We start from the raw sequence: 16,806 nt of genomic DNA, 5'->3' as shown, positions 1-16,806 counted from the left end.
TGTGTACAAATTTCAGACGTGAATGAAAATCGTTTCTGCAGATTGACACTTTCGCACTGCATGTAGGTCAGTCTTTTTTCAGTACGGAATGTGTGAATAAAAACAAAAACCTTCCACATTTACTTGTGTTGACTTCTGGCTGACTGAGAAATTGGCCAGCTTTATTTGATCCACTTCACAACACACAAACAAAATTAATGATTGATGCTGCCAGGAGGTTAATTTCTTTATACTAGCCCCCACTACTTCTGTGGACTAGCTGAACCGCAGATCTAAACTTAACCACAAGTTAGCAATTTCAAAGCAACTACTTTCATGAAATGACAAAATGTAATATATTACCTGTGAATATTGGTAGTTAAGAACAGTTTGCTATACAAATATTTTATTATAATTGCTTGCTCGTGCTCTCTTGCCCACTTGCATGCGAAGTGGTAAAGGAGGGCTTCGTGGCAAACATCCTCCTCCTGGCAGTATGCCCTTTCCCGCTACTCTCTGACCTCATCAGTGATGTTATGGAGGCATTGTTTTGTTTGTGAATTATTTCCAGTTGGATATCCGACAACCGCCTTGTATCGGCATGGGACCGAGTATCCCAAGGTAGGTATAAGGAGTTGTTATGATATGAATGTTACATTATGCTTGGGAGAACAGTAGCAGTTTCGTGCTGCTGGTATGTTCTAGCTAACTGGTCAGTGCTTAGGTTCTTTCTGAGCTCCTGAGCAGAGTCCCAAAAAGCTGTGCAGAAACTATCAACAATAAGTGTCAATGTAAACGAATAGCCCAAACGAATGAGAGTGAATGAGAAAGAGAGGGAGGGAGAGAAAGAATGTTTTCCTAGCTAAGTCTGACCACCAACCATAGACTGAACATCGACCAACCACGCATAGTTATGCCACATTCCCACCATGTACAGTGGAACCCCAATTATGCGACTTTCTCGGGACCGTGAAAAAGCGTTGTAATATGCAGGTGTCGTAAAAATCTGAACATAAATTATGGCTATAAATATACTACTATCGCGTGACGAATTTACGTGAAACTTCAATGTAAACTACTAACAACTATGCAGGGTTTGGAAACCCAAATTACCAAAATAGTAAATGCGATAAGAGTTAATGCTGCAGTACAGGTACCAATCATTCTCTATTCAAATGAACCTTTACGGCACTCCACTGCCCACTCCCGTGATTCCCGCCAGCCAACGCGAACATTAAAAAAAGTCGGCAAGTTTCTTTTGGACCTTGTTTGATCCGTGAACCAAGAGCTTTCGCTCGAGTTGGGCAACGTCCAAAAGGAAATCCTCTGCGGCGTCGCATGAACAGTTGAAGTTCCGGATACTGTCTATGTGCCATAGCACCTCGGCAAACGTGGTAGGCACAGGCACGGCATCTGTGGCGTCGTCGTTGTCCTCGTCCGATGTCGCAGCGGTGTCGGCACTAGGCAAAGCCTCCTCGATGGCGTCATCCAGTGACACCGTGCCGCAAATCGCAACGTTGTCATCGGCCTTCACGTACTCGGTGAAGGTCGTGTTGAGGTTTAAACCCTCGAAATCATCATTGGCAAAGCCTTCATCGGCCTTGAGCGGCATCAAGGTTGTTGCGTCCCCAGCAGAGGAGGCAGTCTCTCGCTTAAAGCCACAGTGCTTGAACAAGTTAGCGATTGTGCTTTGCGACACTGCGTTCCACGAACTGGCAATAACATGCATGGCGTCGCCTTGATGTTCCTCAGGCTGGACGTATGGAGTGGGTGACAATGTGTGTTGTTCACGAAAAGCAATATTTTCCTCGCCGTAGCACCCATTTTGTTATCCAGCTGCTGCAAAAAATTGCTGAGGAGTGAAGATGTCATCCACGCCTTTTTGTTGAAGTTGTAGCTGCATGGCAGTGTCTTCAAGTTCTTAAGGCACCGTGGCTTTGCAAACTTTCCAACAACAAGCACAGGCAGCTTGTCGGAACCGTCCTCGTTAGCACAGAATAGTGCCGACACACGGTCTTCACTATGCTTGCCACCATGATAGCTGTCACCCTTAAATGCAAAGATTTGCTTGACCTGCATATGGTAAAAAATACCGCTCTCATTGGCGTTGAAAACTTCGCAGCGCTTGTATGCAGCAATCATCTCCGGCAGCGACTCCATCCACTCGTACACCGTCGAAACGTCCGCAGAAGTGCTTTCTCCGCAGGAGCGGCTGTACACAATCCTGTTTAGTTTTCTAAAGCGATCCAGCCACCCGTCCAATGCCTGAAAGTCGTCGATGCCCAGATGCATTGCCACAAGGTCCGCCTTTTCTTTTAGAATGGCGCCATCAACGTTGATAACAGAGCTCCATGCTTGATGCAGCCATTTGACGATAACTTTTTCTAACTTCTCATGCTGTCCTTCTTTTGCCGCTTTCCGCTTGAGCCTGAACTTGTTGGCATTCTGCAATATCACTGCTTTGTTTGCCAGGATCGTCTTAAGCGAAGATTCGGGCATCTTAAGGTCCCGGGCAATGCTGGCTTTCATGGCTCCATGCCGCTTTTCAGTTTCCTCGATTATATTCAGCTTATCGCCGAGCGACAGAACTGTACACTTTCGGGATATCGTGCGTTGCGTTACTCCATGCAACTCAACATCTCCGCTGAATGCTGGTCGCTAGGATTATGACAAAGAACCCGTGCGATAAACCTAGGCCTCCGCGTGCTGCCTTGTCGGTGATCTGCTGCTGGGAAACTGGAAGGAGAGAAACGCTTCCCCAACACAACGAGAAGTGACGCCGTCATGAAGAGAGGGAGAAAGTGATTGTGGAAAAGGAAAGGCGCTATTTCAGCACAGCATGCATCGCGGGCGGCTGCTGGTGGGGGAGAGAGAAACGAACAATGAGACGAGGCGGGAAGAAAGCTACGCCGGAGCAAACCGGTCGAGCGGTGTCAAGCACTCCGCATGCGGAGAGACGGAGCAAGGAAAGAGAACCCGCGGCACTTTTCTTTCATTTGCCATTCCGTCCCGTGCTTCACGAAGGTCGTCGTATAACGCGGGTCAGGCGTAAAATTGCGTAGGATAACTGGGGTTTTTAATGCATTGCTTCTACGGGGACTTTGCCGGGACTGCGCTAATCCATCGTAAAACCCGGGTCATAGCATAACCGGGGGACGTATAACCGGGGTTTCACTGTACGTATTAATGAGGTTTCATTGTATTTACCTTCCCATCCCAGCCAAGAGGCAAGTTTTTGGGATTGTAGATGACATCATTGTCTTCGTCTTCAGACTCGCTCTCGCTGATTTCATTGTCTGACTCCTCACGCTCTCCAACTGTCCGGGCCTGTTTACGCTGTACATTTTCTTTGGTGGCCTGCCTCTGCTCCTGCAAGTTGTGAAAGATTGCCAAAATATTGTAGAACTGCAAGCTGGGCAAGCATGAAATTGCAGTGAGATTAAAAGCTGAAGCCGAAGACAGTGACACAGCCAATCCACAAAAGTATGGTCCCAAATTATTTACCATTTCAAACATGCACAAGTTATCACATGGGCAAGAAAAATGTTCCAGAACAATACAATGTACAGGTTGCATTTTCATTTTGGCAGAAGTTAGGCAGCCTTTGTTCTGCTGTTCCCCAGTTTAATGAAAATGGCTGTCTCATGCAACACACGAGTACTTTCACGTCACACGTTATGTGTGTTATGTACTGCATTCCTTTGTCCCGCGAAAAAGTGTATAATGGGCATACTGGTAGATACACTAAAGGGACACTAAAGGAAATTATTAAGTGAAGCTAGGTTGAAAGATTAGGCATCTGTAATAAATTCGTCATTCTTAGCAAGAATGGAGCTTTTGTAAATGAGAAAAATATCATAATGAAATATTGTAGTGGCGCCCCCTGCTTTAGACTATATTACCATCAAGTGACATCAGTTGTGGCCTATTCAAAGACAACAGCAGAGAGGCAGGTCATATGGCGATTACTTCAAGTCATCTGTTTTGGGCACAGGCAACTGAAATTGAGGAGCAGCAGTGGAATCTTCTGTGGAAATTTTCTACGCGACAATCATATAGTCAGACCCACTTCTAGCAATAGTCAAATGCCAAAATAATCTTAAAGTTATAACTGATATTTGTTATAACCGCGTTGCACACAGAAAGCAAAGTGGACAAACAGTCAATGATATTAAGTAGACAGAAAGAAGTACCGTCAAACATACTTATAGCATGACCCGTTTTAGCAATACTCAGATGTAGCAATGAGCAGCTACCCTACTGTCTTCTTCAAAGACAAGTACACTGGTCGAAATGTTGGCTCCCGCTTTTACCTTGTTCTCATTTTGCTCATTGTCTTGAATTTTCATCTCCTGCCTTCCCCACACTTCGCCTAATTCTGCACTGTCATGTGTTCTATGGTAAAGTAACTCATCTACTGCAATAGTCGCATGCCGCATTATTTGCTATACCAAGTAAACCTGGCTACTGTGTGTGTCTGCTGAAAAGAAAAAGAGCACCGAAGCTCAGAAATAGAAAAAAAAAGAAGCAAGCCGCTTCGCCACCCCCGCCCCTTTGTGCCGCACATCCGCATGGCATGCCTTTGTCAAGCCTCTCCCTTCCATCTCTCCAACGTTGGCAAAAGGGTAGAAGGGAGGTGGGAGAGGGGCATGCGAGGGCAGCGATGCGATGCAACAAAGGCGTGCTGTGCATTCATTTGTGTTTTTTCCCTTTTGTGGCACACAACCAGTAGCCAGATTTAATTCTTATAACCAATAATGCGGCATGGAGCCTTTTAATGCTCCATGTGCTCCATGCTCCATTTTAATGCTCCAATAATGCGACATGGCAGCACTTTAGTAAGTGGTTTATTTTACTATAGAAAACATCAAACATCCCAAAGGTGACGGTGCACCAATGTTGCTCATTGTTATATCCGATATATTGTTAAAATCAGCATCGTTATAAGTGGGTTCGACTGTATTTGTATAAAGAAAACGATGGTGTACTTCTGGATGAATATTCCATCGGTCAAACATGGCTCCATATTTTCCTTTAGCGTCTCTAACATAGATTTGAAAGGGCCATGTGCTGTCTGTAAATAACAATGCCAGCTCTAATTCGGGACAACGTTACTGGCCTTGCAAGTGCTCGATATATTTTTAAAATGTAGATTCTATTTGAGATTGCAAATCAGGCAACTTGCAAGATTAAGGAAGCATTTTACAGTCAACAGTCAGGTGACTAGTGTACAAGTCAGGCTCCGATTGCATTGATAGAAAAAGAGTTCTCATATCTACAGTGTTCGTGACTGCGCACTTGACATAGAAGCGCTGGTGCGGTTTGGTCACCAAATTCAAGAGAAGAGAGTTTGCCTCTCTCTGATGGTAATCAAGTGTTTTGTCAACTGAATGAAAATAGGTTTGAAAGACTGTACTTCGCCAGTCAAAACTCCTTATAGTGGCTCTCATTAGTGCCCTTTTCATGCAGATGGATCATTTTAAGTAAATCATGCTGGCAACAGCTCTGGCCATGCGAGGGCAACTTACTGAAAGGATTTCGGCAAAGCGGTACAGCTGTGCCTCAAGGGTTGCAATCTCCTTCTGCTTCTCGGTGTCCTTGTTCCGTCCTGGCTTCGACTTGGCAAAGAGGGAAGGGTCCAGCTCACTGATCTGTTTGCCCTTGGAGTTGAACAGGCGCTGGGCACGTTCCTCCAGTGTGCTAACACAGTGAACAATAAAAATGAAAATGAATGAATGAATTTGACCATCTGAGGTTCTCTAACATGCATCGGGACAGCAAACACGAGCAATTTCACATCCTGCTCCCCCAGAATTCCTCCAGGAAACAAACCCGTGTCTTCAACGACAGAACATGACAGCCACTGAGCCTTGGCAGCTATTGAATGTGAAAGACTGTTACACTATACTGACTGGTTTTAATTTCAGAAACAGCAGAGAATGAAGGGTATCAGAAATACATGCATCTTGAATACATGCAATATGCAAGAGTGTGGTTTAACTAAACAGGTTACAAATTTGCAGTGTGTATGTACAGTAAAACCTCGTTAAACCGTACTCGCTTAAACAGTAGTTTCGTTTTAAAAGTAGTAAGGTCAGTTCCCCGACTCAGCAGCCATTGAACATAATGTATTTTGTATCCGCATAAACCGTATCAGCTTATTGCGTACGCATCGGTTAAAGGGACACTAAAGGTTAATATTAAGTCAACGTGGACTGTTGAAATACCATCCCAGAAACCTCGAAACCCTTGTTTCGTGCGAAGAAGAGACTTATTTTAAGAGAAAATACGTTCTGAAGCGTCCGCGTACCTATAACGCAGTTCAAATCACCCGCCCTCCGATCGAGGAGTATTGATGTCATGGTCTCATAGTGACATTGCGCCGTCGGTGAGTAAGCGCTACGGCTTTTCTGCACAAAAGGCAAACGCGCGGCCAGAAAGAGCCAAGACAGAGGCGACAGCAGCGCGAAAGCGGAACTATGGTGGCTAGCGGAAGCGAAAGCGCACGACGACAAGCTGGTTCTTTATTTTATGACGCCATTTCGACGCTCGTTGCAATGGATGACCCTGACAACGACACATTAGCTCACGATGCTGGGCTCGAGTTCAGCGATTTAAGCACTGATGAACGTGACCCGCTGTTGAGGGCTCGCGCTGCCAGCGTCGTTGCGTACTACTACGACGACGGCCTGCTTTGAAAGGCTCTTCATGCGACTACAGAAAGTCGGCGTTGAACTCGTAATCCTCTGGACGGAAGTGCAGCGAGCACAGTACGTGATTTTGCGGCTCTTTGCCAGCGCGCTATGGCAGAGGTACGGCACTTAACCACTTCGAACGGAGAGGTTCACTCGTTGGCAGGCAGTGATAAGTACTGTTGGATTCGCCACTGCAACTGCCCTTGGCCAAGTTCCGCGGACCATTCGCACATCCCACGACATCACATGGACGTGGAATTCTCGCTGCTTGTTCCAAATGCAAGTTTCGCGAGCCAGCAGGACCACCGCAGCACGACACGATAAAGAAACAACTGAAACTCCAAAGCGCGCGCGGTGCAAAGTCGAGCGCGCAGAGTCGAGCGAAAACAAAACCTTTCAATCACCCATAGTACTCAAGAGTAACGTCAAATGGTATAGAAGTAGACAAGTAGCATTTTCTTCCGTCTTATAATCTAATGAGATGATCTTTTTAATATGAGTAGTTGAGTATAGTGACATAAATTATGATGAGGAGTGCTTTCGTCATCGGGCTAGTACCGTTATGTCGCTGGGGGGTCTCAAATCGTGTCATGCATTTACCTCAATTTCTCGGTTACTAAAGCTCTGTTCGCGATTATATCTACGCCTTAGACATTCTAGAGCATTGATTTATCACTTTAACTTGACCTTCTGGCAACCTTTAGTGTCCCTTTAAAACGTAGCGTTTTCACTTTCGTCGTGCAAACACGGCGGTGCGTCGTCTCCATCGGGCGGCCCGGCAGAACAACAAGCCTCAGAGATCGGAACAACCGCCTCCAAGCACCCTGTGTGCTTGCGCATGAAGCCACATCAACATCAACATCATTTCGACGCCGTGCCAGAGAGCGTTGTGGTGTCGTGCAAGCGAGTACTCGCTTCATGCCGAAGCTCGGATAAAAAAGATGCCGGGTGCTCAGCATAGAAGAAAAATTAGAAGTCATCTGTGCTATCGAACCTGACACGAAGAAGTCGGCGCTGGCCCATGACATCTGCTGTTGACTACAGTGTGTGGCATTTGGAATGTGAAGAAGTTTCTCGGCAGCGCTGCTGCGACCGCGAAGAGATGTCGGCTACGAGGTTCGACTTTTCGCCATCGTTGCCTCTGTTGCCGAAGTGTTGACTAGCGCCAGTGATGAGGACGACACGGAAAGCGACAGCACGAGCGATTCAGGCCCGACAGTGGCAAAAGCTGTGCGTTACATATGCCTCATGAATGCAATCATCACGACGAGAACAGGGGGGCGATAATGTAACTATTCCAAACGAAAAGTATTCCGAACTCCGCCACCCGGCAATGAAAAAGGCGCCCCGGGACTTCTGCAGCACAACTACGCGCATGCACGGAGAATAGGTAATGTCAACGAGGAATCTGCCGTGCGAGTGTTTGCTGAGAAGAGGGGGCTGGCTAAGAAGCTTGCACGCAGCTAAATAAGTTTGAGGCCGCTGTCGTCGTGATAGGCCGCCACAGCATCAAACGAAAATAACACTTTTGTCGCACGAAGTGAATAAATACTGCATGTTTTTTCCCCTTTCATCGCACTCTCTCTGAGTTCCGTTTTCGACAGGTAAGTAGGCGATCTCATGCTATTTCGGTTAAACAGTACAACCCTTTAGTATGTATATTTTTCAAGCTCCGGCCAACTACAGTTTAACGAGGTTTCACTGTATTACCAGTAAACATAAAAAATTATTATTATTTTCTAGCACAACAATTAAGACAACCGTATATAAAATATGTAAGCAATGACAAATATCAGTTTGAACAGTATAAAAAACAAAAATAAGCTTACTAAAGAAGTTAGAATACAGTGTTAAAACTCTAGATATAGGATATACAAAAATATGGGTAATAAGATATGCAAAAAAAAAGGGGATGTCACTTATCCAGATTCAAAATTGCATGTGCCATAAAGCTTACGGACTCTTCTGAGAAGCACAAGTATTGTGTGCACAAAATTTTGAAGGATGTTTCGGAAATATCATTACAGTGTAACCCCGGTTATACGTCCCCCGGTTTTGCGACGAATTAGCGCAGTCCAGGCGAAGTCCCCATAGAAGCAATAGAAGAAGCACCATAGAAGAAACCCTGGTTATTCGACGCAATCTTACGCCTGACCCGCATTATACGACGACCTTCGCAAAGCGCAGGACGGAACGGCGGACGAAAGAAAAGTGCCTCGTCTCATCGTTTGTTTTACTCTCCCCCACCTGCAGCCAGCTGCAGTGCTGAAATAGCGCCTTTTCTTTTTCACAATCATATGCATAAGTACTGATATTAAGGATTTCGGGAATGATGCTGAAATTATACTATTAGGCGACATGAATGCCCACATACAGGATTTAGGTGGCTATACTGACAATAACGGGAAGTCAATGTTAAACTTTTGTGAGCAACACAACCTTGTTATCGTGAATACAGGGCCCAAGTATGAAGGGCAGATCACGTGGGAAGTGGGAAACCGGCTATCAACCATTGAATACTGTCTGATGACAGAAAGAATTCATGATAAGTTGAGAGAAATGGTCATTGATGAGGAAGGGTATAGCAGCATAGGGAGTGACCATAAACGCATCATCTTTATGTAGTTGGGAAAGAGCAAGGAGTGCAAAATCGTCAGTGCAAATTTGAACGCTGAACAAATAACAAATATAGTCATTAGAGTCGAGGAAGAACTTGGCAAATGGCCAAGTAAAGAGTGGGAATACTGTGAGCTTCTAAGTGTAATAACGACAGAAATACAGAAAGAGAAACAACATGTTCACTGGAAAGGAAAAAAGAAAGTGAAAAGCTGGTGGAACAGGGAGACACAAGAAGCAATTGCCGAATGACAGAGTGCATACAAAAAATAACAGCTGAATCTTTCCAAGGCAATGATGATGTTGTATTCGAAGAAAAAAAAGAGCGTGAAAGAGAACCAAATAGAAAAGGAGCTGGTGCTGACAAATTTCAACTGGAAGAAAGCCGAAGAGAAAATTCCTAAGCGCACAGCCACAGGGCTAGACGAGGTTCCCGTTAGGCTGATTAATGAACTAGGACCAGAAAGTAAGGAAGCTCTGGTGAAAACAGTGGATAAAAATTTTAAAAATAGACGAATTGTATTGTATTGGGTTTTATGGCGCATAAGCAACTCAGGCTATTATGCGCCACATGATTTTGGCTTCTAGCGCGAAGTGAAACACGGACACAGAAAGGAGCAGACAGGACGAGCGCTAACTCTCAACTTAATTTTTATTGAAACGAAGAACATATATATAGGTGATTGCAAAAACCGTAGCATCAGAACATGACAAAGTAAAAGCATCAGTTAAACATGTCAGTGGGTATGGAAGTCAAAGAACAAAAATTATTTCAGATTAGTACACGTATTGCGAAGGTACTGGAATTCGCAATCTAACAGAGACAACGAAGCATGACTGACGCAAGTGTCTCCTAATCTTTTTATGTGGAAAGCCTCGATAATTTCCCTCGTGGTTTGGCATCTGTGTCTAGAAAGAATTTTTGTGTCTTTAAAGAAAGGTTTGCATCCACAATCGAAACAATGTGCGGCTAAATGTGATGCGTTAGGGTTGTTTAGTGAATGTTTGTGTTCTTTTAGTCTAATGTTAATGCATCTACCACTCTGTCCAATGTAGGCTTTCCCACATTCGAGTGGAATCTGATAAACTATGCCCGTGTTGCAAGGCACTAAAGGGGACACATGTTTAACTCCGCAATCATCTTTTCTTTTTTTGCCTTCCTGTTCAAGTCTCCTATTTATCAAAGGGCACATGTTAGCCAACTTTCGTGGGGCCGAGAAAACGGTACTGACGTCATACCTATTGGCCACATTCCTTAAACCATGGGATAATCTATGTACGTAGGGTACTACAGCAAACTTTGTATCTTTTTTCTGTTTTTTCTTGTTTCTTACCAGGGCTTTTAACCCATTTTACAAGTTTTTCGCAGGTTAGTGATAATAGATGCACGGGATAGCTAGCCTTTCCAAGCCTTTCTGAAGTTACCGTACCGTACCACCGTACTGATGTTACCGTACCAACTCGCCCAACTGTCTATCCTTTTTCTATTATGCGCCAAACACATGGTATAATTTATTTCAAAAATTGGGTATCCTCAGCGAAAGTCCTTGACTGGACAAGGACTCTGAGGAGCCGAACAAATCAAATGGAGACCTCAGCCTTCGTCTCGGGACTGAGAAAATGGGTGAGGTGCATCATAAGATGCGTGAAAAAACTGGGTAAGAATTTTTAGAATTAGTACTGTGATATATTATATTTCGATTAGGACCGCTGCATCTTTCAAAAAACTAAAAACAGATGAAGTTCCTACAAGTGGGTTATCTCCTAAAAGTAGACTGGGATGGAAGGGAATGCGTTCATTGTAAAATACAGTAAAATATTTTTTTCCTTAGCCGTTCGAGTTGTGTGCACGAGAATAAAATGTGATTTACAGTGAGTTCATCTCCACATTTCTCACATAAGGGTTTGTCTTGTTTTGTCAGTAGAAAGTTATGTGTTAGGTGTGTGTGTCCGATGCGCAGGTGGCATAAAATTACTTCTATAAAATGTTCCTAATGCCTGCATGATCTCCATTCTCCCAGAATAGGTTTTACTAAATCTAGTTTGTTATTTTCTTTGCTATTCCATGTACACTGCCATTTTTCTTTAGGCTTATTTTTTACTAACTTCATGCAATCTGCATAGGGTATATTTACAGTACTTACATCCTTATGGCAGGCTTGAGCGGCGCATGCTTCAGCTCTCTCGTTGCCTCTAATTCCGTGATAGCTTGGTATCCAACAGAACTTAATTTCGTGTCCTTGTGTTTAAGCAGTTATTATGTTATGGATTATATTTCCTATTAAAGGTTCCCTTATGTTTCTGGCTTTCAGTGCTGTGATTGCGCTCAGCGAGTCTAAAATAGACGAATACCAGACAGTTGGCGACAAAGTAGAATGAAATTAATTTATAAAGGTAAGGGGGAGAAAGAATTCACTCGTACAGACCGTTGACCATTACATGGGTAATCTACAGGCTAGCAATGCAGGCAAACAAATTAAAGCTGCAAGCATGGGCGGAGAATAATGGCCTTTTGGTAGAACTTCAGAATGGCTTCAGAATAGGTAGGCATATGGATGATAACTTATTTGTTCTTACTCAGTGTATTGAAATATCAAGAGTAGAAAGCAGACCGTTATATGCGGCCTTTTTAGACGTTACAGGAGCGCATGGCAACGTAGACCAAAAGATTTTGGGGGATATTCTGAGTATGTGGAGGCCGACGACAACGTTGCGATCTGCGGCGAGGTGTCGCTGGATGACACCATCGAAGAGGCTTTGCCTACACTCTTAAAACGGTTGCACCCTTTGGGGTGTATATTTGTCCCACAACAATAATCGTCATCTGCCTTGCTTGCGTTTCCTTTCCTGAAAACTCGGCGCTCGCTACTTTCCTGTCGAGAATGCTGCGTCACACTGATAAGGCGGATGCCATTCGTGACTGGAAAGTACCGGGCTCGCAGCGTTAAAGAAAGGAAACGCGGGCAGCACGGATGACGATTATTGTTGTGGGACAAGATACGCCCCAAAGGGTGTAAAATTTTCTAAGAGTGTAGTGCTGACACTGCTGCGACATCGGACGAGGACAACGACGACGCCACAGATTTCGTGCCTGTGCCTACCACGTTCACCAAGGTGCTACGGCACATAGACGGTATCCGGAATTTCATCTGTTCACGCGATGCCGCAGAGGATTTCCTTTTGGATGTTTCCCAACTCGAGCGAAAGCTCTTGGTTCATGGATCAAACAAGGTCCAAAAGAAACTCGTATCGCATTTTTTTGGTAATTTGGGTTTCCAAACCCTGCATAGCTGTTAGTAGTTTACATTGAAGTTTCACGTAAATTCGTCAGTAGTATTTTATAGTCAGTAGTATTTTTATAGGCATAATTTATGTTCAGATTTTACGATGCCCGCATTTTACAATGCTTTTTCGCGGTCCCGAGAAAGTCGTATAATCAGGGTTCCACTGTATTAACTCTTGACAATTTATTGAGTAAAGATGGCAAGCAAAATTTGAACATTTGTTAGTCGTGGTCCATGTGGCATGTTTCAATTTTCCACTTTTCAGGTTTACGTGCATAAAGGATGGTTTTCTTGAAGTCCCACCAAGCTATCTAATGTATTGGTATGCCTAGACGCGTCAGATTTGTAATGTCGAGCAAGCCTATAGGGATACAATGATTTCGCACTGATAATGTTGAACTTATTAAATAATTCCACAGTGCGTAAGTTAGGAGAAACATTTAAGGCTACACAAATGACTTGTTTTTGTAGCCGACTTGTTTTCAATCATTGTTGTGGGCCAGACCAGGGCTCAATAATTCATTATCCAGGAATATAAAGAATTATATATTAAGATATCTACTCACACTGGAAGAGATCAGTGACAGCGCATAAAGCCAGTCATACCAGAAAATTTCCCAACAAGGTAAGTAACATGATGTAAGTAACAGTATGAAAAGGGCCCAAGATGCTCCCCCGAGGGACACCTGAAGTTAGCGGTTTTACTGAAGAATCATGCCGGTTAATGTCAACAAATTGAGCGCGATGTTTAAAGTATGAAGAAATTGAAGACATTACTTTCCCATGGTACCTGTAGCACGCAAGTTTATAAAGAAGGGTTTGATGATTGATGAGATCCAAAGCTTTAATGAAGTCTAGGAAAACTGCCAGAACCATACTTTTCAAATTTTTCTGGTACGAAGTGCTTCCGAGTAACGAGTGCTAGCTCAGTCAACGTGTTTGGGTGGGAACCATACTGTGACAAAGTTAGTATTTGGTGATGATCAGAAAAACATGCCATGTGCTTAAAGATTACTTTTTCAAAGCATTAAGAGAACACTGGCAGAACAAAAATGGGCCATTAATTGGACATATCATCCTTGCTCCCCTTCTTGTAAATTACAACAATCCTAGAGAATTGCATGTTATGTGAAAAAACGTTAGATAATAAACAAATGTTAGATATGTGTGCTAGACAGTGTGAATGACATCAATAGTGGACTTGACTGGTCCTATCTAGAGGCCAAATGCATCTTCCGACTTACTGTTGTTTAATGATAGGAACTCTGTACAGTAGAATCTCATTAAATGGAAATCGGTTAAGCGAAACTGCCTCTTAAACGTAACACCATCCTCACGGTTGGTTGGTTTTGCATTCATGCAATAGTATTCACCTTTGCCTCTCGGTAAATGGAACTCTTGATAAAGGGAACTAATTTCCCTGGTCCCTTGAGATTTCGCTTAAAGAAAGTCCACTCTAGCTACTTCGTTCTCTGCGACTAGTTTTAGAAACATTGTGTATTGATTTTCTGGTCCCATATAGCATAAGCTATTGTAACCCGATGTTGGGGCAACTGAAAGAGAATCGTCATTAAACGCATTAGCTAGATTAACACCCTTTAGTTTAGCATTATCTTTCACAATTTTTGTAAGTGAATCTTGTAATCATCCATATATTTTCCATACATCTTGGGATTGTCCGGTTAATGAGCTGAAAAGGTTTGTTTGTTAACACCTTTTGGCAGCACGAAGCTCCTTAGTAACACAGTTTCTGTAATACATAAGCTCTTGTAGTGTGTCTAGACACCTGGTTCGTGTGAACTTTGTGCAAATTTGATCTCGCTCTTTTATCAGCTTTAACATATCTGCTGTATTATAGTATACTTACCCTCCACATTTCAGCCCCAGTGCCATTAGTGCTGATTTCAGTCGGTCCAAACCAAGGGACGCCAACTCCTGAGTATTGAAAACATGAAAGTGTGTCTTAAAAACAATTTCTTGTAAATGTTGCAATATTTACTCTTGTAAATGCGACATTCAAGCATATTACCGGGCCTTGCTCCAACACATGCACATATGGCCCCACCTGGACATGCTAGTCATGCATCTTACCTTTTGCACAACTCCTCACTACACCACACATTAAACACGAATTTATGGCAACCACAGGGACGTTTTTAACCCAAATGCCGTCTGGAGTCTTAACATTGTCACGGAAGGATGAAAGAATAGAGAGGAAGAAGAAGATCGCGAGACACTGGCTGCTGCTTGTTGTTACTAGTCAGCTATTTTAACCCCATTCACTCTGCTTGTATATAAATTGTAAATACAGTCTCATACCCCCAACATCCCCGTAACATATTGGTAGAGGTGCGGGGTACCACGGCTGGAAACGGAGCTCTGCAATGGACGTCGCATCACCGTCCTCACCATGAATAACAGTGAGCACTCGGGATAAACATCGTTGCTGCCTCCAACATCACCATCACCGGCTACGTCGCTGTCCCCTTCGGTTGTGGTTGTGCAACCCAAGGATCCCGGAACTTTCTGGGAGACTGATGGCGCCGACGTTGAAGAGTGGGTGGTTATGTATGAATGTGTGAGTGGAATCAACAGATGGGACCCTACGCTTATGCTAGCTAACCTGTTGTTCTACCTAAAAGGCACGGCAAAAGTGTGGTTCGAAAACCATGATGAGGAGCTGACCAGCTGGGACCAATGCAAAGAGAAGTTAACAGAGTTGTTTGACAAACCAGCCGGCCATAAAATTGCCACAAAGCAGGAACTGGCCTCTTGTGCCGAATCCCCCACAAAGCCCTATGTTTCGTATATCCAGGACGTGCTGGCGCTTTATCGTAAAGCCGGTCACGACATGACAGAAGCAGAGAAAGTAGGGCTTGTGCTCAAGGGAATTGCTGACGACGCCTTTAATCTGCTCATGTGCAAAAACTGCTCTACAGTTGATGCTATCATCAAAGAGTGCCGACAGTTCAAGCAGGCCAAAAGCCTACACGTCCGGCACCCATTCACCATACTTCCCAATACTGCCGCAACATCAACATGTGAAGATCAGCCCGGACAGCAGCATGCGTCACCATCAGAGGATGTTGTGCGAATCGTTCGATGTGAACTGGACACGATGGCGCCCGCAGCTTTTTGTTTGTGTAGCCCTGACGCAACCCCTTTCCAGTTCCCCTCGTGCAAGCCATCGTTCAACGGGAACTTGAAAACTTTGGCCTACATTCTGTCTGGCCTACATTCTATAAAAATTCAAGGACACCTAAGTGCACCTTATGAGTTGTGAATGCAAAAGCATTAATCTCCAATTGAACACCACTGAGCAGTCAGTTTTCCACTGTGAGTAATGTACCATAGCAGTGCCTCCTGCTCAAGCCAGCAAACAGCAGCAGCCTGCCGTGCCAACACCGCATGGTACCAACGTCCTGCGCGGCAAGAGACCGAGGAAGCAGCAGCGACCACCAAGGCTGGCAGGTGCTCGCAGCAGCTAAGCTCAGTGAGGGGTGAGAGAGATACCAATCGCACACCTGCTTCTGAGAGCAAGAGCGAGGGTGGCGTGTCGTCATGGCAATGCCCTCTGCCCTCACGCAACACCAAGCACTTACATCCTAACCTTGCAGCACGTGTTCTCTTTCACACACTCTGTTGAGACAAGCCCATGACATGGTGTCGCAGCCAATGGGAATTTGGTGATGCAAGCTTGTCACGTGGTGTTGCTGCCAATGGGAATTTGTTGATGCAAGCTGCTGACATGGTGTCGCAGCCAATGGGAATTCGTCGAGGTGCGCTCGTAACATGACGTTGCAGCCAATGGGAATTAGTCGAGGCGCACTCGTAACATGACGTTGCAGCCAATGGGAATTTGTTGTGGTGCGCTCATAACATGGTGTCGCAGCCAATGGGAATTTGTCGAGGTGCGCTCGTAACATGACGTTGCAGCGAATGGGAATTTGTCGAGGCGCGCTCGTAACATGACACTGCAGCCAATGGGAATTTGTTGAGGCAAGCTCGTGACGTGGTGTCGCAGCCAATGGGAATTTGTTGAGGCAAGCTCGTGACATGGCGTCGCAGCTAATGGGAATTTGTCGAGGCACACTTGTAACATGGCGTTGCAGCCAATGGGACTTTGTTGAGGCAAGCTCGTGACGTGGTGCTGCAGCCAATAGGAATTCGTCGAGGCGAGCTCGTTACGTGGTGTTGCAGCCAATAAGAATTTGTAGAGGCAAGCTCGTTAC

The 16,806-nt window shown here is 44.5% G+C and overlaps 1 protein-coding gene across 1 annotated transcript in view; it reads right to left on the bottom strand.

The window, feature by feature from the left end:
* The window catches only part of noi (splicing factor 3a subunit 3 noi), a 31,550-nt gene that overhangs the window by 8,731 nt on the left and 6,013 nt on the right, over nt 1-16,806 (bottom strand). Inside the window, exons 11-13 of the mRNA XM_065448306.1 lie at nt 14,442-14,509; nt 5,508-5,679; nt 3,187-3,348 (exon numbers count right to left, since the gene is read on the bottom strand). Coding sequence (XP_065304378.1) covers nt 3,187-3,348; nt 5,508-5,679; nt 14,442-14,509 — 402 coding nt within the window. The remainder of the gene's footprint in view (nt 1-3,186; nt 3,349-5,507; nt 5,680-14,441; nt 14,510-16,806) is intronic.

The sequence above is a fragment of the Dermacentor albipictus genome, chromosome 5 (genome assembly GCF_038994185.2).
Source record: "Dermacentor albipictus isolate Rhodes 1998 colony chromosome 5, USDA_Dalb.pri_finalv2, whole genome shotgun sequence".
In the NCBI taxonomy this organism is placed as follows: domain Eukaryota; kingdom Metazoa; phylum Arthropoda; class Arachnida; order Ixodida; family Ixodidae; genus Dermacentor; species Dermacentor albipictus.
The sequence above is the reverse complement of the archived record's forward strand: the minus strand, read 5'-3'. Positions and strand labels throughout refer to the sequence as shown.